Genomic DNA, 24,458 nt, shown 5'->3' on the forward strand with positions numbered 1-24,458 from the left:
TAATTTTCTTCATTTAACAGTTCTTCACTTGAAAATGTTCCCTTTCAACTGCAGATTTTGTGGTTTGGTGCAGTGAAGGAGAAATTTATTCTTTTGAGACATTTATTCTTTAATAGTTATTCATTTGAAAAAGTTTCACTGGGTGCTTATATATTTTGTAGTTTGCAAAGAAATTCATTCTTGATAGTTTTTTTAATGTTTATTTATTTAAATAGGTTCTCATCTATGGAACTGTTGTCAAATTTCTTTAAATTTGGGGGTTCTGGTAAAACAGTACTAAGTCAACCTGTGGACTTTCTCGGAGCTCTGCAAGCCCTGAGACCACAGAAGAGTCACATCATTAGAAAGGAGACAATTTGTAGAATGAAATTTAACCATTAGTAGATGTCCTTAACTTTAGCATTATTGTGATTTCAGCCTTACTACCACAGAGCATTTACATGAGGATTGGTTTGGTAATGTATTATGTGGCCATGAAAAATATATATCAAACTCTCCCACATGGATTTGAAAGCAGGATATCTGTCACAAACATTTTGTTTTAATTAATATTGAATATGGCCACTCTAACTTCAAACAAATTTTGATCGTTTGTTTTGGGATTTTACAGAATCTGAGTAGGGTCATAATGTGTTCTTACGGGGCTCTTAAATTAAATATTTATTTATTGTCCTCACTCTGGTCCATTTTTAATCCACAGTTCCAAAGACAGCACCCACCAATGTAAGTGGAAGAAGTGGAAGAAGGCATGAGCTAGTCATAGCCTGGGAGGTAAGAAAGCCTGTACTCAGATGTCAGAACTTGCTGATTCCTTAGGAAATAAGGCTACATATATAGGATCTGTATTTGGTACAGAGAGACTGAATAATTTCTGCTTAAATGAGGTTAAGAAACACTCTGACCATATATTACTCAGATGAGTATTGCCAACATGAACCTGTCTCATTTCATACCCAGCCCCAGTTGACTTTTCTCCAAGTCTAAAGTATGTCTTCCTGTCATATAGGTTATCTCAGAATAAAGTTTGAATAATTAAAACACATCCTCTCACAAACTACTTCAGATGTTTGCTTGGTTTAGTTTGACATTTAATTATTTCACAATTAAATAGCACCCTTGCTAAAACCACTGGGGAGGAAGGAAATGACCACCAGTGCTTTTTTGGGTTATCTCATTTAACCCATAAAGCAGCCCTATTAGTAAGGATAATGATTTTTCCTCATTTTAAAAATTATGAAACTGAGGCACAGTTTAAGTACTCTTCCTAATCAGCAGTAGAATTGGGACTTTGTGTTCTCTTGTCTCTCTCACCATGTGTTCTCTGAAGTTTCTTCTATAAAGGAGGCAGGGAAGAGGGGTGTGAGAGATACATTTATTTCCCATGAAGCCACTCTCCTTTCATTGATGTTAGATTACCTTATTATCAAACATAACATGTAGCTCACAGAATTGTGCCCTAGAACATGAAAATGTAAAGAAGATGGAATGTGTCTACTGGACTAAAGTGAACAAATCCCCAAGAGTCTCTAAAACAAGGATCAAATGTACAGAAAAACATTTCCCAGTAAGAAATCCTGCATGAGCATACACTCTGTTCTGCTATTCTGTCCATCCCTCTCTTCTTCAATAAAAATTTATTTCTAATTTTTGACTTCTGCAGAGGAATTAACTTCCCAATACCTGAACTTCACTAAGGTCAAATCTCTCTAAAGAGAACTTCCTTCCCTAGTAGCTTCATGTCTTAGCCCCAGCTGCTAAAACAAGAATACCATGGCCTGGGGGTGACTTATGAATGACAGAAATGTATTTCTCACAGTTCTGGAGCCTAGAAATTTAAAATCAAGTCACCAACAGATCCCAGTCTGGTGAGAGCCATCTGGTTGAGATTTCTACCTCATATTTGGTTATAAGAGTTAAATGGTTAACAGATGGCTATTTTCTCACTGTACCCTCACAGAGGGGCTAGAGGGTCACTACTCCCATTATAAGGGCTCTGTCCTCATAATCTAATAACCTACCGAAGTCCTCACCTCTTAATACCATCACACTGGGGGTTAGGATTTCATTATATGGATTTTGGTGGGATATAAAAGCTTAGTCTATAAAACTTTGATATAATAGAGTTTGTCTCTCTTCCTCTACTCAATACAGTTTTTCCTCAAATTAAAACTCAAAAGAAAAAAAAAAACATGTTTCAACAAGTATTTATTGGGTATCTATGTGTCAAGCATCATGCTAGGTAGCGGTCGGTGACTGCTCCTTTGACTAGTCAATCACAATTACTCTTTTCTATGCTGTAGAGTTTGTGCTTGTTTAACACATTTAAATGTAAGCATATAGTATAACAATTACTTGAACAAATATTCTTTTCTAATTTTTTCACATTAGTAGGACACAAAAGCAGATGAAAAAGAAAACACTATAAAAAAGGTCTTACATTAATATTTCCTGTTTTTTCTGCACAAAGGGCTCTGCAGAGCATTTCTAGCAACAGATTTTTCTGACCACCAGACCATATGACAGTTTTCCCCAACATGCTACATTCTAGTGTGGAATGTTCATTTTCATATACATGACTAAATGGTTTAAATTTGTTTCACTTCAAGAATTTTCAGTACCCTTGATACTCTTCTTAAATACCAACTGATATTATTTAAATTTTTTACCTTTTACTTTTAACCCCTTTTAAGTTTCCAAAGACTACTAAGTGATTGTGTTATATTGGCTTCCAGGGTAGCATTACAGACTTGAAAGTCTCCTTTTCTCTGGTTATCCATAATTAAAAAAATAAAATGAAGTTTGGAAGAAGTGGCTTTTTTAATCAGTTATTCTGCTGATAATTAATTGCATTTTTCTTCTTTAGCCAGTATCTGAAGAGTTTCAGAATGGGGAAGGCTTTGGCTATATTGTGGCTTTCAGGCCCAATGGAACACGTGGCTGGAAGGAAAAAATGGTGACATCCTCTGAAGCTTCAAAATTCATTTATCGAGATGAAAGTGTTCCTCCTCTCACTCCCTTTGAAGTGAAGGTTGGCGTTTATAACAATAAAGGAGATGGACCTTTCAGTCAGATTGTGGTTATCTGCTCAGCTGAAGGAGGTCAGTTTCTTTATCCTTATTATTTACATTCCACATTGTATTATGGATGATATATGAATGTTATATCGATGAGATATTATTGCACACATATCAGAAAATTCAGATATACCAAAACAAAATAAAACTAATCCATACTTTCCTTATACTTTTTAGATATATTTTTTCCAAATAATTTTTTATTTAAAAAAAATTGAGCATTTCACACGTGTTGCTTTATGTTCTTCACTCCTTAACAATATATGGCAAATATATTTTCATGATAATAACAATATTAATAACATCTATAGTGTATTCTTTCCTCTGGATGGACATTTACCCAATCATTCTTGCTTTTTAAATTTACACAATATTATATTTTAACCCACTAAAGTTAAATGTATGTGAAATAAATTTAAATAAATACTCCATTTATGTGACCAATAAATATTTATTACTAACCTCATACACAAAACATCATACTGATAAAGAAGTATCAGACAGGGCTTTCTGTTGTAAATTTTTCACATATGACATCATGAAATTCTCATGAAAATCTTTTCTAACAGTCATTATTATCCCCATTATAGAGAAAGAAATTGAAGTTAAAAAGTTAAGAAACTTGCTAAAGTTTACACACCTTGTAACTGAGAATTAAACCCGAGTCTATCTAATCATTAAATCCTTGATTTTTCTCTAACATGCTGTTTTCATATGCATAACTACATTTAATTCTCAAGATAAAACTACTAAGTAGGCAGGACTTACTAAGCAGTATACCCATTTTACAAATGAGTAAACTGTAAAACTGTGACTTATTTATGGTTATAGTCAGGTGGTAGTGCTGAAGTGTGAACTCAGCTTCATACAAAAATGCAATTTTCTGAAAGAGATAGTATGATAGATCTAATCCCCTAAGGTGAGTTTTTTCTCTTAGTCTTTCTTCTATTCAAGTGCAGAATTTCAACTGGCCCTGCTAGCAAAAACAATGCCTCATATTCCCTAAATTTGACAAATGATTGAGAAAATGTTCCACCAAAGGTAACACTATTTTGACCTAATAAACATTATTAAGATAAACTGGAACTTTGATACTTTTTTGTACCCACTTGTGTGACTTATTTAAATAACTTAAGAGAATTATCTGTTGGGTACTGTGAGCTACATGGTGTGGGCAGGGGGAGAAAATAAATAAGGTCATTTGAATATTGAAGCACAAAGATAGTATTTGATTTATGTAAGTTGCAGTTTTTCAATACAAGTTGCCTTGAGGTTTTTTAATATAGAGCCAAATTCTGAAGCAGAAGCAGAAAGTTTATCCTAGTGTAATAATGATCAGGAAAGTGAAGAATTAAGTAACAACCAGGAATCATAGGTGTTCCAGTGAGATACCCAGGAACTTAGCATCTCAAGTGTCTGATGTGTTTCCAGATACAGCAGAGATACCATATTACTTATATTATTTAATTTAACTCTTACAATCAAATATGAGGTAGAAATCTCAAACCCCAATCTACTTTTCAGGAAGCTGAGGCTCAGAGAAGTAAAGTAACATGCTCCAATTCATACCAGTAAGTGAGAGAGTTGTAAGTAACTATAGTAAGTGACAGAACTGGGATTTGAACCCACATCTGTATGACTCCAAAGCTCATGCTTTTAACCACTACCCTATACTGTCTCATCAGGAGTGTATATAATAATAATATTTTGTCATTTTACTATATTATATATAATCATACTTTACACTATTTGTTACTGTAAAAATCTATTTTGAAGTATATATTTTATTCAGGAAATGCATCTTCTGGTTGCTTTAACATTTCATCGACCTAATTATCAAGCACATAACCCCAAAGGTTACATAAGGTAAACTGGAGAGGTTTGTGAACATGCTTTGTATAGTAACACCAGTGCTGACTTTAATAAATCAAGACTTGTACGTTCCTTGTCAACCTTCGCTTTGAAATTAAATTATCACAATCACTGTGCGTTGTTTATACTGTGTTTCTTTAGACTTGAAATAGCTTGCCTTTGGAGATTACACTTTCAAGCTAGATAGGAAATATGCATATCTTCTTTTAAAGGCACCGAGGTCATTGCTATAATCATAGTAACACTTCATTTATTTTGGTAGATTGACATATAAATGATACCAAGCAAATTAAATCTAGATAGTCTGCTTTTGTTCTTTTTTTCAATTTTTTAAAATATTTATTTATTTATTTGAGAGCGAGAGGGAGAGAGGGAGAGAGCAGGAGTGGGAGGAGAGGGAGAGGGAGAAGCAGAGTCCCTGCAGAGCAAGGAGCCCAACATGGGCCTGGATCCCAGGACCCCAAGATCATGACCTGAGCCAAAGGCAGACGCTTAACTGACTGAGCCACCCAGGCACCCCTGCTTTTGTTCTGACAACAAAATTAAAACATATATTTGGCATTTGCTCACTAGTTAAATTGACTAATTTGGAACTTTATGTGTAAATAAGAGTAAAGTTTTAGCATCATTAAATTGTGTAACTAGGAAAGGTAAGACAATGGAAAGGAAGAGCATTTGCCTGAAATGGACAGAGTTTCAATCTGCTCACACTGACTAAAATTTTGCAATTTATCCACCTCTCCGAACCTTATCTTCCTCCACTTTAAAAATGAAAGTCCTGAACTAGAACATCTCTAGAAGCCATTAAAAATCTGAATCTGAAAGTTTATCAATTTATTCTATAATTTTAAACACTCTAAATTTTAATTTTCCTAGATAGGAAAATTGCTTTACTTTAAAAGAAGTGAACATTTTGAATATTAAAACATTTTTTAAAAGAGTCAAGGACTGTAATGAACTGGTAAAATAATATATTGTAGTCATGTCAGTGCCAGTTCCACTCCTCTATGTCTGAAGACATTCATACAGATTCCAAGTGTGCCTTTGTTGTCATACTCTTGCCCGAAGCCCAACTGATCTGATTGAGACATATTTCTCCATAAGACAAATTCTGCACCTTTGTTCTTCCATTAACCTAGTCCACTTGCTTATCACCTCAAAAACCCACCATATTCTTTGACAAAATAAAGAACAAGAGTACTGGGGCTGGCATTCTGTCTCTGTTCACGGGCATATTTCTTCCTCTTCATATCCACATGACGAGCTAGCTGCCTGGAGTACCGTGGAGAAGCCATCTTTTCACAGCTAACACCAAGTCAGGAAGAAGACATGTGCCGCCAGAGCTCATGTTGTTTGGAAAAAAGCAAGGACTTCAAGACAAACCTTACAAAACTAGTTCTCAACCCATTTCCCAGTGGTAGATTGATGATGGATGACATTCACATTCAGAGCACACTTCTATATTTGGTTATGTGCATTCCTTATACCTTCCATCCCTTTCTTTTCCTCTCAAGAAAGTCAATTGGGATGAGAGTGAGAATTACATTATTATAGGGAAAATTTTGAAAGTGATCTTTTAGTAAAATAACTCATTTATAATATTGATACTTGATAAATCACTTGGGAAATGACCTTGACTCTTGTGACTCTGAAGTGGACAGCTGCCCTAGAATATTTTCAGAAAAGCTCCAAAATTATTCTTCTGCTAATGCTCTTGAGCTTTGGATACCTTTCAAGATTTCCACAACAGAAGTAACCCTGAATGACTCTAGATAACCCTTCCATGCACCTTGCACATGTATCAATTATCTATACATTTTAAACCAGGCAAGAATTATATGCATTCTCATCTTGATTTGACTTCAAATCTCTACGGTATGCTATAATCCTATACAATACTCTCATTCTGAAACAATTCTAATTTTTTTAAATAATAGCAAAGTTGTAACAGTGATTTATAATGCATGGTAGATTTTTTTAAATATGAAAAATCCAACTGGCTTTCATTTCTATTAGTCAAACTTATATCCTTTTCCACTTAGTTCTTGTTACTATAGTTTTGAAAGGAAAAGAACCTGAGCATTCAATTACATATAATAGAAAAATAGAGGGAAATTCGATATAGATTAATTATAGTTTGAAAGATTTATTCATTTGTGATAAGCCTTAGCTTTCTCTAGTTTATTTGGCTTTTGCCTTGTATGTAAAAATTATGCTGCTTTTATTTTTATTAAAATCAAGAAGTCTCTCCTCATTTGCAGAAAATGATATGCAATTATCTCCTCACAAATGGAGCTACTACAGCTCAAATTAAAACCCAACATTCATGAGGTGTTATTCTCCAGATCAATTCCTAGCTGAAACTGAACTCAGTGGGATTTATGTGAACTTGAAAATTAATAAATTGGCATATTAGTTGTAAAATACAAGGAATAATTTCCTGTCTTTGCCAGATGATCCATTTGGATTAATGCCTGTAAAAGTTCAACTACAGCTGTCTTCACTGAATTTTTAAATAATGAAGCCATAACCCTTTCTCCCAAGGAGTTTATTAAACTCTCCTTTGATTAATGCTGTTGCCCACCCCTCCTGGGAAGTCAGATGTATAATCAATATTACAAGCACATCCCCCCATATTACTTGGAGAACTCCAGCTGCTAAGTCACTTAATATAAATGTATCATCTAAATTCATGAACATGGTAATGTTGTTCAAAATTTTAATCTGACAGAAACTGAAATCTATCAGTCAGCTTGTCCACTTTATATCCCAAGACTGGAGTGAAGGAGTTAGCCATGGCCTAATTAATATCATCATAAGTAAAAGAAAAAAAAAGAAATCTTTTTTAAGTCTTTGAATCTATTAGACATACCACTAGTACAGTCTCTGAAATAAGTCCCTGAATTTTCATCAAAATTACCTGAGTATAACAGAAGTGAGAGTGGCAGGAAACACCCTATGATTTACAGATCAGGAGAGTTTTAGAAATACCTGAATATACAGGATCTATGAGAAGCAGTGCAGCTGTGATTCAACATTATTAAAAATACCATGAAACAGGAATAAAAGGAGCTGATAGTAAGTAGAGTTAAATAGGAGATGACAGGGGTTTAGGTGGCTTCTGACAAGACTTAGAGAGCCCAAGTAGGTACCCCAACATCAATATTCTTGAGAGAAGTTAGGTGTGGTAGGGCAAGAAGAAAAGAAAGCAGGAGCACAAGGAAAAGCATTAGGTGTGTAAACATAGATGTGTGCACAGAAGTGGAACAGCATGGTACTTAGGACCTGATTGCCTTGTTGAAATCCTCTCTCCACCTTCTAGCAGCTGTGTGACCTTGGGCAAGTTGCTTGACTCTGCCTTTCAATTTATCGGCAGAAATAGTGATTAATAATAGGGTTCTTGAAGGATTAATGAATTCATGTAAAGAATTTTGAATAACGCTAGGCACATATCAAATCCTCAATAAATGGTAATTATTATCACCACTGGTTGTTCCCCTCATCTGTTTGTTGTTGTTTGTTTCTAATTGTATTCCAATCTGTTCCTCTGTCAGTTATTTGGAAGTAATTGAACAGCAAGAAAATGAACTCTATGTTCCCTCCAAAATCTCTTCTGGGTCTCAAAACTGATTCTAAGAAATATGCTGCCTTGGTACCCATGTAAAAACACAGAGGAAAGAGTATTTGAGACCTGAGTTCTAGTTGGGGTTCTTTCAGAGCCAGAAGCAGAGTTTGGATATATCAACCTGTGTACATGTCACATTTTCATCTGCAAAATGAGAACATGGATCTAAAACATACGTCCATAACTCAAAAGCCTATAGAGGTCAGGTAAGAGATATAAATAAGTGAAGTAGTCCCAGTGTGAGATAATAGGTAGTGGTAGGGACTCTGGCAAACCTAAAAGAATATGCCCTAATGGGACCAACTGCTAATTCTCAACTAGCAACACCCATGAATTCAGGCTTTGTATCACCAATTTTTTCCTAAAGAAGTCAGAAATTCTTATTTTTATATGAAATGTTAAAATAAATTAATTCATTATTGGGTCATACAAAACATGACTAAGCACCCACTGACCATCCATTTATGACCTTTGATTCAAGTGACTTTTTAAAATTCTTTTTAGTTACCTTCCATTACTCAGTTACAACGGGATACCCAAACAGAACAGCTAGTTCCAATCCAAACTACAATTCTGTGATCTAGACAGTTACTTTTGCTTACAAAAAAAAAGTTTCAATCCGTGGCTATAACAATACATGCTGAAACTTCCGGAAATAAACTGACTGAGATCACTTTTTTTACATGCTGAAATTTCTAATTTAGATCAACCTGGGTTTACTTCTGATACTATTTACATCCAGAAGGTGAAACAAATAAAAATGACTCTTCAGTTCTTGTTTGATTCATCTACCTTCATTCAATTAGCCCCTAAGAATGCATCTGTGATATGTCTGTTTGGGTCTGATCCTGATTTAAAATCCTCAGAGCTTTTAAATAGAAATTCCGGTGCTTGTTTAGGAAATAGGTTTCTGAATATTTTTTCTTTTTTAAAAAACTTTTCTTTCTTTCTTTCTTTATTTTTATTATTATTATTTTTAAGATTTTATTTATTTATTTGACAGGGAGAGACAGCCAGAGAGAGAACACAAGCAGGGTAAGTGGGAGAGGGAGAAGCAGGCTTCCCGCCAAGCAGGGAGCCCGATGCGGGGCTTGATCCCAGAACCCTGGGATCATGACCTGAGCCAAAGGCAGACGCTTAATGACTGAGCCAACCAGGTGCCCCAAAAACTTTTCTTTATTTTTTAAAACTTTCTTATTTCTATTTGAGTAGTACTTAAGGTTGTGCAGTGCTACAGAAAGCTGAAAGAGAAATTATTCCTTTCTCTAGAGATAAAGAGGGATAGAAGGACTTCTACCCAACCACTGTTTTGTGCTTCTAAAATTATTTATCTCCCTGCAATCTTCTTTGACAAAGATGTAATTGCTTCAATAATAAAAAAGCTGAAAGAAGGTATGCGACACACAAATCTCTGCAATGCATTCATTTAAGTAGATAAGCAAAACTGCTTGTGAATAACAAATGATACCCAAAGTGTGGTTGTCTTTGAAATAAATCATACTTTAAATCCTGGAGATCAGGTTGTACATACTTTAAGAACAACAGCATTTCCTTTCATTTACTTGCAAAATCAAGAATTTTAACTCCTATTAAGTAGCAATGAAAAAAATCTTGTTGCAAGTCTGGTGATCAGAATTCTAGACTGAAATAGAAGCTTTCCCCAGAATTTTTTTTTTTTAAATCACATAGATGCCAGATAATAGTAAGCTGGAAAGTAGAGTGAGGGAAACCATTGAGCAAAAGAAAATAATAAAAAATATTCAAAAGGTTATGCTAAGTGAAATAAGTCAAGCAGAGAAAGACAATTATCATATGGTTTCACTCATATGTGGAACATAAGGAATAGCATGGAGGACCACAGGGGACGGAGGGAAAACTGAATGGGAAGAAATCAGAGATGGAGACAAACCATGAGAGACTCTGGACTCCAGGAACCAAACTGAGGGTTACAGAAGGGAGGGGGGCCGGTGGATGGGGTAACTGAGGGATGGATATTAAGGAGGGCACTGTGGTGATGAGCACTGGCTGTTATACGCAACTAATGAATCATTGAACACTACATCAAGAACTAATGATGTACTATATGCTGGCTAATTGAACATAATAATAATAAAAAAAGAAAATGCTATTTAAAAATTGAAAAAAATATATTCAAAAGGTGACAGAATGAGAAATTATACTTTATACCATGGCTGGAATTAATGTCAGCTCCTATGTAAAGATTAATGTGAATTTACTAAAGCACTTAGAATTAACACAATTATAGCATGTGATTTTAAGTTTTATCAAAAGAAAATCATTGCTCGGTACAAATATGTACCGTTGGAAAAGTTTTTCCTGGGTTTCTTTTACAGTAACAAGGGTAGATGTTTTTCATTGATAATTTTCACTTAGTAATATATGAAGTTTCTCCAGGTAGATGTGTGACTACCTTTCATTAGAAAAAAGGAAGATCTCAGAAAATGGTTATAATTCCTTTAATATCTCTAATAATGCTTTTTAGATATGTTACATACAACTCTTGGCTTTGACATATGGCTCCCTGAATCTTAAAAAACAAACAAAAACATTTTCAATAGATTAATCTGATGTCTTACCAGTGATATGGGGTTAGTATTAAAGTCTCTACAATTTTTATGTGGTAGATTTTTTAAATTGACTTTGTACAGAACTGTTTGAACTAAAGTATGGCCTTTATTCTGCCATTTCATTTAACGTGTGTTTGTGACATAGTATTTATGATTCAGCAATGTCAAAGCTGAAAGTATTTTGTTCCTCACATACAGTGCAACCTCAAATAAAGTGTACATCTTGAAGGATGCCAGTCAGCCATGGTGTATTTGGAAAAAATAGTGAGAAAGGTCACTAAGTGTAGGAACAAATGAAAATATACTTTTTGAGCAATAGGACTAAGACCTTCAGGGACTCTCCTTTTCAGTCCATACATGTCTTAAAAGTCAATGCATGCCTTTTAAATATCATGATTCATGTCATATTCTACATGGAAATGTAGTTTTGTGGTTAGAACAACAACAACAAAAACTAATGAAATTTTTACTCTATTTATGCCTACAAGAAGTAAAAAATAAAATAAAATAATAATAAGTGATATTTTGTGAATGAATGTTTTAAGTGCCAAGCACTGTGCTAAATATTTTATATCTCTTATTCCAGCTAAAACTAACCTTAAAAACCTCTGAGATAAGTACTCTTATTATGCCCATATTACAGATGAGGGAACTGGAGCATAGGAAAAGGCAAAGCAACTTGCCTAAAGGTAAATAAATAAATTTTTTGAAGGCAAAAAACAACAGCATCAAAATAGCCAAGGCTGATTCTCTAGTCCATGCTTTTGATCATTATGTTAGACTGGCAGACAGTTTAAGTCAGACAATTTAACTTCTCCAGAAATGTCCTGGTTAATCCAAGGATAAATATCTTTGCTTGTCTTGCTAAATTTGTCATTTGTCATTGGTAAAGTATTGATGAGATTTGACCCAGGTATAGATATCCAAAAAGATCATCTTTTTATCTTGTTGTGTTTTTCATAACTACCATAGCACTTCATTTCAAAAATAAGGTAGAAGGAGGTAACACCGGACAGATTCAGGTGCAATGCTTTGATAGACATAACTTGCTACCATCACAGTTTATTATTTCCATTTTCCTTTATACAGAACCCAGTGCTGCTCCCACAGATGTCAAGGCTACAAGTGTGTCTGTGTCAGAGATTCTTGTTGCATGGAAACATATTAAAGAGAGTCTAGGAAGACCACAGGGATTTGAGGTATGAATAGAATTATTGAAAATAAGCCTTGTTATTTCTGCTGCCACTACATTCTCCTAAAGAAATGGTTTGGTGACACTTCAACAGAATTATATTCTTTTGAAATTTTTGTTCTGTGGCAAAGAAAGAAAAATATACTATTTTACTGACATGTTCATTAGCTGGCTTATTTTTTTAGTACAGTAGTTTCCATGGTACCATGTAAAGAATTTTTTTAAGGGCATGAAAATAGACCTTTAGATAAAAATCAGGAGTTACAGGTGGATATTTACTGATATCCATTTTTCTGGTGGTTAAAAATGTTTGTTTTGTTTTTTAAAGATTTTATTTATTTATTTGACAGAGAGAGATACAGTGAGAGAGGGAACACAAGCAGGGGGAGCGGGAGAGGGAGAAGCAGGCTTCCAGCTGAGCAGGGAGCCCAATGTGGGGCTCGATCCCAGGACTCTAGGATCATGACCTGAGCCAAAGGCAGAAGCTTAACGACTGAGCCACCCAGGTGCCCCTAAAAATGTTTTTGTGGAAAAATGTTTTTGTGTATTTCCTTCTAATAATTTAATGTATGAAACAAGTTTTCCTATTATACTCTCTTGGCAGATCTTAACTCCTATACTGACTTCTCAAAATTTGCTTGGACTTGATGATCTGTACCTATTTATTTAAATGACTTTTTGTCCTTTAAATTTTGCTATTTTCAAACACGGTTATGTCAGCCTTATAATGGTGAAAATTTCATAACATTTCAAAGACTTCAGTGAAATTTTAGCCTCCACACGAACGAGAGGATCATACGTAGTCTATGAACTTGAATATTCCACAAATTGAAGATCCCTACTTTTTGTGTTGGCCAGTAAGTGATAGGATTTTGGGAGATAATTTCTAAAAGACAAAAAGTAATTAGCATCATACCCAAGACCTTAGTTCCCTTTAAACTTAAATAGTGACCAAGTATAAGACTTGTACACCAACATGGTTTCAGACTGAAAACACATTTTTTAAATTCTATTTGAGTTTTCAAATAAGCCTGAGAAATATTTGATTAATAGACTGCTAGCATTAGATAATGATTTCTATGATAAAGAATTCACAAAATCTTAAAGTTACAGCAGGACCATGTCTAAGAAACCATTATCTATACGATATCATGGATTTGTTTCTATAATATTGCTTTGATTTATTATTTGGTGGTCATAATTCAGTATGTGTCTTATCATGATTACATGTTTATTTGATTAATATCTTCTCATCTCCCTATCCATGCTGCAGGACTATATCTATTCACCAATGAATCTCAGCAACTGGTAGTACTTGGCTCATGAGAGCTACAATAAATATTTTTTGAATGAATGAGTATCTATGCTTTATAATCAGTCCCTTTTAATACCACTGTGGAAGACATTGGGGTAGCCTACCCTGCTCCCCTTCAGGGGACCAGTGCACTTTCCCAGCTTCCACAGTGTTAGCTGCTTATGGTTCTCAGATTCCGCTTTGGAGAACTGTCCTTCACTGAGGGGTGCTGCTTTACCTGAAAAATTCCCTTCCCACAATCAGGCAACCCAAAGGCAATGACTGACTGACACTGGTCACTTGACTAAAGAAGAAAACAACTTCATGGTACATTTTATGATGTAGAGCCTTTGCTGTGTGCATCAGGACAAGGCTGAATTAATTACTGAGACCACAATCCTTCTCATCTCCCTCTCCTTCCTTCTTCTATCCTCCGTTCTTTACAGGTTTACCTGCAAGCGCTCTCAAAATAAATCACATGCCCTGAAATCTCTGTCTCAATCTCTGCTTCTAGGGAGCCTAACCTAAAACAGCTACATAAGTGTAGACTAACCTAGAATTCTGAATAAAAACAGCTGGTGTGCATACTGTTAGAAAGGTCACAAAGTGTATCCTGGTAAACAGAAGAGTGAGGGATCCAGACTCCCACATCTCAGAGTGGTGCTTCTCTCACACAGCCAGCCACACTCATTTTTTTTTTTTCTGCATGACATTCACATTCCCACTGCAACTCACTTGTAATAAAAGCTCCCTTGGAGGTCCAAACATCACCTAAGATTTATATTTGTGCACAATTCTTCTCCTTGTAAATATAAATAATTCATTCATTAAGTCAACAAACATTTATTGAAGACTCACTAAGTACCTACCAGACACCAAGCTAGATGCTAAGGATAAAACAATGAGCAAAGTGAAGTCTCTGTCCTCATGAATTTCATATTGAATTAGTGAAGGCAAATAACAAACTAACTAACAAATAAATGTGGGATATAATTTCAATTATGATAAATACTGTGTAGAAAAATAAACCTGAATAAGAAGGTAGAGAGTGAAAGAGTGTGCTATTTATAAAGGTATGAAAAGTCACCTTTTTCGAGGTTGTGACATTTGAATTGAAACATGACTGAATGTGAAAGAGGCAGAGAGAACAGCAAACTCAAAGTCTCTAAAGTAATAGCATGCTGGCCTTGTTCAAAGAACATGAAGGGAGTGATTTGGGTGAGATAGCAGTGAACAACGGAGAGGGTGGTAGGAAAATGGTGGAAAGAACACCAAGACAAGGACCAGATTATATGGGGTTTTGTGAAGCACAGAAAGGAATCTGGATTTTATCCCAAGTATGAGGAGAAGGCATTAGAAGATTTTGAACAGGAAGAGTCAAGTCAGTATCTGACTTATATTTTAAAAGACTCTTAGTCTAGAGGGTCGAGAGTAGACTCTAGACTAGATCTCAGGGAGAACAAAGAAAGGCAGTTGTTCCAACCTAGGTGACAATGAACTTTTTTTTTAATTAATTAATTTATTTATTTATTTTAGAGAGAGGGAGAGAGAGAGAACAAGTGAGTTGGGGGGGGAGGGGCTGAGGCAGAGGGAGAGAATCTCAAGCAAACTCCCTGCTGAGCACAGAGCCTGATGCAGGGCTCAGTCCCACAGCCCATAAGATCACAACCTGAGCTGAAATCATGAGTTGGACACTAACCGAGACACCCAGGCACCCCAGACAATGAAGTTGCTTTTGACTGGAGCAATCACAGTGAAATTGAAAAGAAGGGACTTTTTAACATATATTTTGTATGGATGTATGATGGAATTTGAAAATGAATTCAGTGTGAACTAAGAAAAGAAAGGAATCAAAGATAATTCCAGAGTTTTTCACCCAAGAAACTGAGCGAATAACATGTCATTCACATAGATGAGAAACTCGAAAAAAGAGTGGATGTTAGTGAAAAAAAAATTACAGATTCTGGTTTAAATGTGTTTAATTTTATGAGACTCTTATTTCCAAAAAGAGTTGTCAAGTAGGTCTTATGCTAAGAGAAAGGGTAGAGATGGAGATTTAACTCCAAGGAATCATCAGTATATAAATGGCCTTTATATATATACTGGCTGAGATCACTGAATGTTGATAAAGATGTTTCAGAATTGAGCCCTATGATGCCTGACCATTTGGAACTCAAGAAAGAAAGGGAGTCTGGCCAAAGAAATGAAGGGAGACAAGGAAGAAATTCAGAAGCTAAGAGAAGAATTGCTCTCCTGGGTAAAATGCTTCTGAGAAATTCAGAAAGATGAAGCCTGAGATTGCAAAACATATATGGCCATGTAGAGATCCTAGTGACCTTGGTGAGAGTTTTATGGAATGTTGTGATCAAGGCTTGACTAGAGATTAAAAGCAAGACCACTCAAGAGTAACACTCAAGAAGGTTAGAGCACAACATTGTTGCTAAATGTGTATCATTTAAAATGGAAATGTATCCAAAAAACTGGAATATCCTTAAAAATAGAATGTTAATAGGAATAAACCAAATTCTGAAATAATCATCACAATGATTGCATTTTAAACTTCAAATAAATTAACACAAATTCTGACAACTATTTTTATACTTAGAAACACAGAATCCATGGGCACAGTAAACTTTATACTATTTTATAGTGCCTTATAAGTTATTTTTAAAAACATGGCATCTTGTCAAGTCAAAAAACTTACAATAGATAAACAAAAAATAGAGAGCAAGAAATCCAAGCATAACACTAAAAAAACCCATCAAACCACAAGAGAAGAAAGGAATAGAGAAGAACTTCAAAGACAACCAGAAAACAATTAACAAAGTGCCAATAAGCACATACCCCTCAATAGTTACTTTAAATGTGAATGGACTAAATGTTCCAATCAAAAGGATTGAGAAAAAAACAAGAACCATCTATATGCTGCCTACAAGAGACTCACTTCAGACCTAAGGACACATGCAGATTGAAAGTGAAGGGCTGAGAAAATTTATACCATGCAAATTGGAGCAAAAAGAAAAAAGAGGTAGCAGTACTTCTATCAGACAAAATAGACTTTAAAACAAGAGACAAAGAAGGACACTACATAATGATAAAGGGAACAATTAATTCAACAAGAGAATATAACAATTGTAAATACTTATGCACCCAACACAGAAGAACTTAAATACATAAAGCAACTATTAACAGACATAAAGGAAGAAAGTGACAGTAATACAATAATAGTAGGGGACTTTAACACCCCATACCTCGATGGATAGGTCATCCAGAAAGAAAATCAACAAGGAAACAGCAGCTCTAAATTACACATTGGACCAGATGGATCTAACAAATATATCCAGAACATTCCAACCAGAAACAGCAGAAGTGCACATTTTCAAGTATACATGAAACATTTTCTAGAATAGATCACATATTAGGCAACAAAATAAGTCTCAATGAATTCCAAAAGATTGATATCATATCATGCATCTTTTCTAACCACAACATAAGAAATCACAAGAAAAAATCTGGAAAGAACACAAATACATGGAGGCTAAATAACATGCTATGGAACAATGATTGGGTCAACCAAGAAATCAAAGAGGAAATCGAAAATTACATGGATACGGGCGCCTGGGTGGCTCAGTTGGTTGGGCAACTGCCTTTGGCTCAGGTCATGATCCTGGAGTCCCTGGATCGAGTCCCGCATCAGGCTCCCTGCTCGGCGGGGAGCCTGCTTCTCCCTCTGACCCTCCCCCCTCTCATGTGCTCTCTGTCTCTCTCATTCTCTCTGTCTCAAATAAATAAATAAAATCTTAAAAAAAAAAAAGAAAATTACATGGATACAAATGAAAATAAACACACAAGCGTCCAAAATCTTTGGGATGCATCAAAAATTGTCCTAAGAGGGAAGATTTAGCAATACAGGCCTACATCACGAAATAAGAAAATTCTTAAAAACCTAACCTTACACACAAAAGAGCAAGAAAAGAACAAAGCCCCAAGCCAGTAGAAGAAAGGAAATAATAAAAATAAGTGAAAAAATGTCATCTTATTACCAAATTTATTTATTTGGTGTATATTTATATTTATTTGGTATATATATTTATATTTATATATTTATTTTTTTAATTTTTTATATATTGGAAAATTAAATGTATACTTTTTATAATCAGAAAATGAAAACTTTTATAATTCAGTGGCCAAGTATGACATTAATGGTTATTTATACTATCTCATAACTGGATAGTTGCATGTAGATTTAAAAATAAATATGAAATAAATAGGGCTTATAAGCATTTCTGCCACCCTCTCTTCTCTGTTCTCTTTACCCCTTTAAGGAGAGATCTCCTTCACCTTATCCACCCTAGAACTTAACTCCTCTCATCTCCTCACCTTTTTTTCTTTTTTCACTTACTAAAGATCTCACTGACTAAATATTACTAAAATATAGTAACCTACTAAAGTTTAATATTTTATCTCACAACTACCTCCCTCCTCTATTCTATCCCAACCACAATCCTAGCTAAATTTACTAGTGGTAGAATTTTGAGCATGGTGACAATAATTATTTGTCTGTCACCAAACTCATAGGATTGGTTTCAAATTGTATGTACTTACCATATCAGTTCTACCAATCATTTTCTAGCCATAATTCCAACTTTACCTGCAATGTTTGAAAGAGCTAGTTACTATAAAGGCACTATGTGCCATTTTGAAAATAGCAGAAACTGTGTTTTCAAGCACCTCCATTGTTTTTTGAATTGAAATGTGTGAATGAGATAGAAAAGGTTCTGCTCTTATGAATGTAGAATCCTAATGGGAGAATACAAATAAAAATAAAAGAAATAAGCAAACAAGTAAAATAAGCTTAAATAACAATACATATAGAAGTTTAAAGGTAGAATACACCTGGTTCCTTTAAGGAAAAGAAAGTAGAGCAACTGGATCTTAGTGAACAATGGTGTGAGTGGAATTAAAAGTAGAAAGTAGTGGGCTGAGACAAGATTATGTAGGGATATATGGATTACAGCGTTTTCATTTTCTTTCAAATGCAATGAAAAGACATTGTGGAAATTTAAAGAGAGGACTGAGAATTTCTGATTTACATTTTTTTAAACACCACTTTGGTTGTTCTTATGTAAAGAAGGAAAGGAGGAAGGAAGAAAAGTCAAGAGGAGAAGTTAAGAGGCTCTTGCAATAATCCAAGTAAGAAATGATGGTGAATTAAACTAAGGTCATAGCAGTGGAGTAAGAGAGAAGTGAATATATTTCAGACACAGAGCTGACAGGATTTGCTGACTCATCAGATATGGAGGGAAGAGAAATGATTTCTGCCTCACTGGTTTGGTCAAATGAATGAATGGCAGTGCCATTTTTCAAAAAAAAAAAAAGGAGAAACTAGACAATAGGACAAAGAACAGATTTGAAGGTGGGAAATTAAGAGTTCTGTTTTGGTTAATTTAAATTTAACATGCCTGTTAGAAATTTAGGAAGATAAGTCAGGTAGGAAACAGGATATATGGGTTTGGAGTCTAAGAGATCAGGATAAAAACGTTAAAATGGCAGTCATAGAGGAGGTATTCAAAGACATGCTACGAGATGAAACCACCTAAAGGAAAAAATTTCCAGAGGAGAGGAGAGGGAAAAAAAAAAAAAAAGGATAGGAGAAAGAGTGAGAAGGGGCTAAGCTGTGTCCTGGCACACTCCGCATTTAGAAGTTTAGCAGGGAAGGAAGGAAGATGGCAGAGTAGGAGAATCCCAAATTCAGCCATGGACATACCAATGTAACAGCTACATTTGTACAACTAACTCTGAAAATGACCTAAAGACTGGCAGAACAGACCTTCCATAGCTAATCTTAAAGAGAAGACCACATCTGAAAGGGTAGGAATGTTGAAGACACACTTGGGAACCCCAGTGCAACTAACCACAAACAAGAGAGACATCACAAGCATGGAGAAGTGAGACAGACCCCACACCAGGCACCCCCAGCACTGGAGACCTGCACTGGGAAGATGAGCTCCCATACCATTTGACTTTGAAAACCAGTGAGACTTCACACCAAGAGCTTTAAAAATCAGCGGCCTTAACTCCTGAACAGCTGGAGCATGATAGGAAACCAAGTCCCCACATTTAACAAGCCAGCATACTAAATAACTCAGCCCCAGACACAGCATAGAAGCAGCAGTTTGAAAAGTGCCTTGGATATATGTGGAGGAGATTTATTGACTAATCTTAGAACACGCACAAGAGGATTAGAGGTCTGCGGGAGATGTCTACAGGAACAAAAGTGCTGGTGGGTGAAGTTTTCTTTCCCCTCCCCCAGTCTAGGTAGCCAGACACTTGCAAGAACCAATGCTAACATTCTCCATTTACCTTGCTAGCACCACATGACCTTTTCCTCCTGTGCAGTGTCCCCTGTGGACCCACCCCATCCAATCTGCCTGCCTTGATAGGTGTACCTCCAAAGTAGCTCCTGCCCCACCACACCCAGCAGGCAGCCCTGGCCTGGAAGGCACCACTCCAAAGTAACTCCTGCCCTGGGGAGGGAGGGTAACTGCACACACCAGCATGCCAGTAGTTCCTGCAGCAGGACCTCCTAGATGCTCTGCAGAATGTAAGCCCTATCCATTGGTGCCCATCTGCAGCTGTGGCAAAGAGGCTAATTGCAAACATCTAGGTAGACTGATGACCCTACTCACCAACAACCTGTTACAGCTGCATCCAAGCCTCTCAACAGATTGGGTAGCAAACTCTGCCCAGTGTGCCCACAGCAGAAAAAGCAGGTCATTGCAGCTGGCTGGGCTGTAGGCAATTGCAGCTCAGCCACAGAAGCTCACACAGGAGAAACCTCTGGAGCATCTGGTTCTGGTGACCATGTGGAACTGCACTGTATTTTATATATATTTTACTACAGGACCTCTTCTATACAGGCCATGACTTTCAAAACCAAAAGACATAGCCAATCTACCTGGCATATAAAAACAAACATAGAAAGTTAGACAAAATGAATAGAGAGAGGAATATGCCCCAAATGAAAGAACACAACAAAATCACAGTAAAAGAGCTAAATGAAATGATGATAAGCAATATTCCTAATAAAGAATTCAAAGTACTGGTCATAAAGATACTCACTGGACTTGAGAAAAAAGTAGAGTCTCAGTGGGAACTTCAACAAAGAAAAATATAAAAAAGAACCAGCAGAACTGAAGAATTCAAAAACTGAAATGAAGAATACTGTAGAGGGAATCAAGGCCAGATTAGAGGATGCAGAAGAATGTATCAGTGATCTGGAAGACAGAGCAATGGAATGCACCCAAGCTGAACAGCAATAAGAATAACTAAAAATAAAAATAGGTTAAGAGAACTCTGCAACAACATCAAACATAATAACATTCACATTATAGGGATCCCAGAAGAAGAAGAGAGAGAGAAGAGGGAAGAAAACTTATCTGAAGAAACAATAGCTGAAAATGTCCCTAATCTGGGGAAAGAAAAAGACATCCAGTTATAGGAAACACACAGAGCTCCTAACAAGAAGAACCCAAGAAGGTCCACACTAAGACATGTAATAATTAAACTAGCAAAAATTAATGATAAAGAGATAATTTTATTTTTTTTAAAGATTTTATTTATTTATTTGACAGAGAGAGACACAGTGAGACAGGGAACACAAGCAGGGGAAGTGGGAGAGGGAGAAGCAGGCTTCCCGCGGAGCAGGGAGCCGGATGTGGGGCTCGATCCCAGGACCCTGGGATCATGACCTGAGCCGAAGGCAGACGCTTAACGACTGAGCCACCCAGGCGCCCCAATAAAGAGATAATTTTAAAAGCAACAAAGAATAAAGAAACAGTTACAGACAAGGGAAACCCCATAATGCTATCAGCTGATTTTTCAGCAGAAACTTCAGACCAGAAGGGAGTGGTATGATATATTAAAGTTCTGAAAGGAAAAAATCTACAATCAAAAATATTCTACACAGCAAGATTATCACTCAGAATAGGCAAGATAAAGAGTTTCCCACACAAACAAAAGTTAAAGGAGTTCATGACCACCAAATCAGCCTTATAAGAAATGTTAAAGGGAATTTTTTAAGTGGAAAAAAAAAGTCATAACTAGAAGTAAGAAAATTATAAAAGAAAAAAATTTCAGAGGTAAAACTGAACATAAAGTAAAGGAGTAGATTAATCACTTATGAAGCCAGTTTGGAGGTTAAAACACAAAAGTAATAAAATAAATTACATCTACAAAAATTAGTACAGGTTGTATAAGATAAAATATGTAAAATATGATATCATACACATAAAACATGGAGAGGGGGGTAAAAATTTAGTGGTTTTAGAATGTGTTTATTCTTAATTGACTATCAAACTAATATTGACTACTGTACACATAAGATGTTAAGTTAGAAGTCAATGGCAACCACAAATCAAAAACCTATAATAGATACACACAAAATAAAGAGAGCATAACACTAAAGAAAGCCATCAAACCAAAAAAAAAAAAAGAAAGCAAGAGAAGAAGGAACATAAAATGACTGCAAAAACAACCAGAAAACAATTAACAAAGTGCCAATAAGTACATATCTCTCCAATCATTACTTTAAATATGAATGGACAAATGCTCCAAATCAAAAGACACAGTGTGACTTAAGGGATAAAAAAATAAGACCCATTTATTAGGCTGCCTAAAAGAAATTCACTTCAGACCTAAAGACAAGTACAGACTAGAAGTTAAGGGATGAAAACACTTACACCATGCAATTGGGAGCAAAAGAAATATGGAGTAGCAATACTTCTATTGGACAAAATAGACTTTAAAACAGACTGTAGCAACAGACAAAGATGGCCATTACAATCCAACAAGAGGATATAACAATTGTAAATACCTATATACCAACATAGGAGCACCTAAATACATCTAGCACATATTAACAAACATAAAAGGAGAAACTGACATTAACACAATAGTAGAAGAGGACTTTAATGCATGTACATCAATGGATAGATCATCCAGATAGAAAATCAACAAGGAAATAGTGGCTTTGAAAAACACCTTAGACCAGATAGATGTAACAGATATATAGAGAACATTTCACAAGTTCTTTTTTAGTGTGCAGGGGATATTCTCTAGGATAGATCACATACTAAGCCACAGAACAAATCTCAGTACATTTAAGAATATTGAAGTCATATCATGCATCTTTTCTGACCACAACAGTATGAAACTAGAAATCTATTACAAGAAAAAAAATTAAAAAACACAAATGCATGAAGGCTAAACAACATGCTACTAAACAACAAATGTGTTAATGAAGAAATGAAAGAGGAAATTTTAAAATACATTGAGACAAATAAAAGTGAAAACTTGGTGGTCTTAAATCTTTGAGACATAGAAAAAGCAATTCTAAGAGGAAGGCTTATAGTGATACACACTTATCTCAAGAAACAAGAAATATCTCAAATAAACAACCCAACCTTACACCTAAAGGGGCTAGAAAAATAACAAAGTCCAATGTTAGTAAAAGGAAGGTAAAAATAAAGATTATAGGGGAAATAAATGAAACAGAGATGAAAAAATAATAGAAAATATCAATGAAACCAAAAGCTGTATATTTGGGTTTTTTTATTTTTTTATTTATTATTATGTTACATTAATCACCATACATTACATCATTAATTTTTGATGTAGTAGTCCATGATTCATTGTTTGCATATAACACCCAGTGCTCCATGCAGAACGTGCCCTCTTTAATACCCATCACCAGGCTAACCCATCCCCTCACCCATCCCCCCACCCCCTCCTGTCTAGAACCCTCAGTTTGTTTCTCAGAGGCCATAGTCTCTCATAGTTCATCTCCCCCTCCAATTTCCCCCCCTTCATTCTTCCCCTCCTGTTATCTTCTTTTTTAACATATAATGTATTACTTGTTTCAGAGTTACAGTTCTGTGATTCAACAGTTTTACACAATTCACAGTCCTCATCATAGCAAATACCCTCTCCAAAGTCTATCACCCAGCCACCCCATCCCTCCCATCCCCTACCACTTCAGCAACCCTCAATTTGTTTCCTAAGATTAAAAAATCCTCATATCAGTGAGGTCATATGATACATGTCTCTCTCTGATTGGCTTATTCCGCTCAGCATAACGCCCTCCAGTTCCATCCACATCGTTGCAAATGGCAAGATTTCATTGCTTTTCATGGCTGCATAACATTCCATTGTATATATATACCACCTCTTCTTTATCCATTCATCTGTCGATGGGCATCTTGGCTCTTTCCATAGTTTGGCTATTGTGGACATTGCTGCTATAAACATTGGGGTGCATGTACCCCTTCAGATCCCTACATTTGTATCTTTGGGGTAAATACCCAGTAGTGCAATTGCTGGGTCAGAGGGTAGCTCTATTTTCAACTTTTTGAGGAACCTCCATACTGTTTTCCAGAGTGACTGCACCAGCTTGCATTCCCACCAATAGTGTAGGAGGGTTCCCCTTTCTCTGCATCCCCACCAACATCTGTCATTTCCTGACTTCTTAATAGCTATTCTGACTGGTGTGAAGTTGTATCTCATTGAGGTTTTGATTTGGATTTCCCTGATGCCGAGGGATGTTGAGCACTTTTTCATGTGTCTGTTGGCCATTTGGATGTCTTCTTTGGAAAAATGTCTGTTCATGTCTTCTGACCATTTCTTGATCCATCATTTGTTCTTTAGGTGTTGAGTTTGATAAGTTCTTTATAGATTTTGGATACTAGCCCTTTATCTGATATGTCATTTGCAAATATCTTCTCCCATTCTGTCAGTTGTCTTTTGGTTTTGATGA

General features: G+C 35.7%; 1 protein-coding gene across 7 annotated transcripts in view; it reads left to right on the forward strand.

The window, feature by feature from the left end:
- Positions 1 to 24,458, forward strand: part of CNTN5 (contactin 5) — a 1,075,732-nt gene that overhangs the window by 1,026,995 nt on the left and 24,279 nt on the right. For all 7 annotated transcript variants that reach the window (XM_081799059.1, XM_081799056.1, XM_081799055.1 and 4 more), the window contains 3 exons: positions 701 to 771; positions 2,864 to 3,098; positions 12,249 to 12,358. In XM_081799059.1, the coding sequence (XP_081655185.1) occupies positions 701 to 771; positions 2,864 to 3,098; positions 12,249 to 12,358 (416 nt within the window). The remainder of the gene's footprint in view (positions 1 to 700; positions 772 to 2,863; positions 3,099 to 12,248; positions 12,359 to 24,458) is intronic.

This window comes from Leptonychotes weddellii, chromosome 11 (genome assembly GCF_054177405.1).
Source record: "Leptonychotes weddellii isolate Sample4059 chromosome 11, ASM5417740v2, whole genome shotgun sequence".
NCBI classification, from domain to species: Eukaryota; Metazoa; Chordata; class Mammalia; order Carnivora; family Phocidae; genus Leptonychotes; species Leptonychotes weddellii.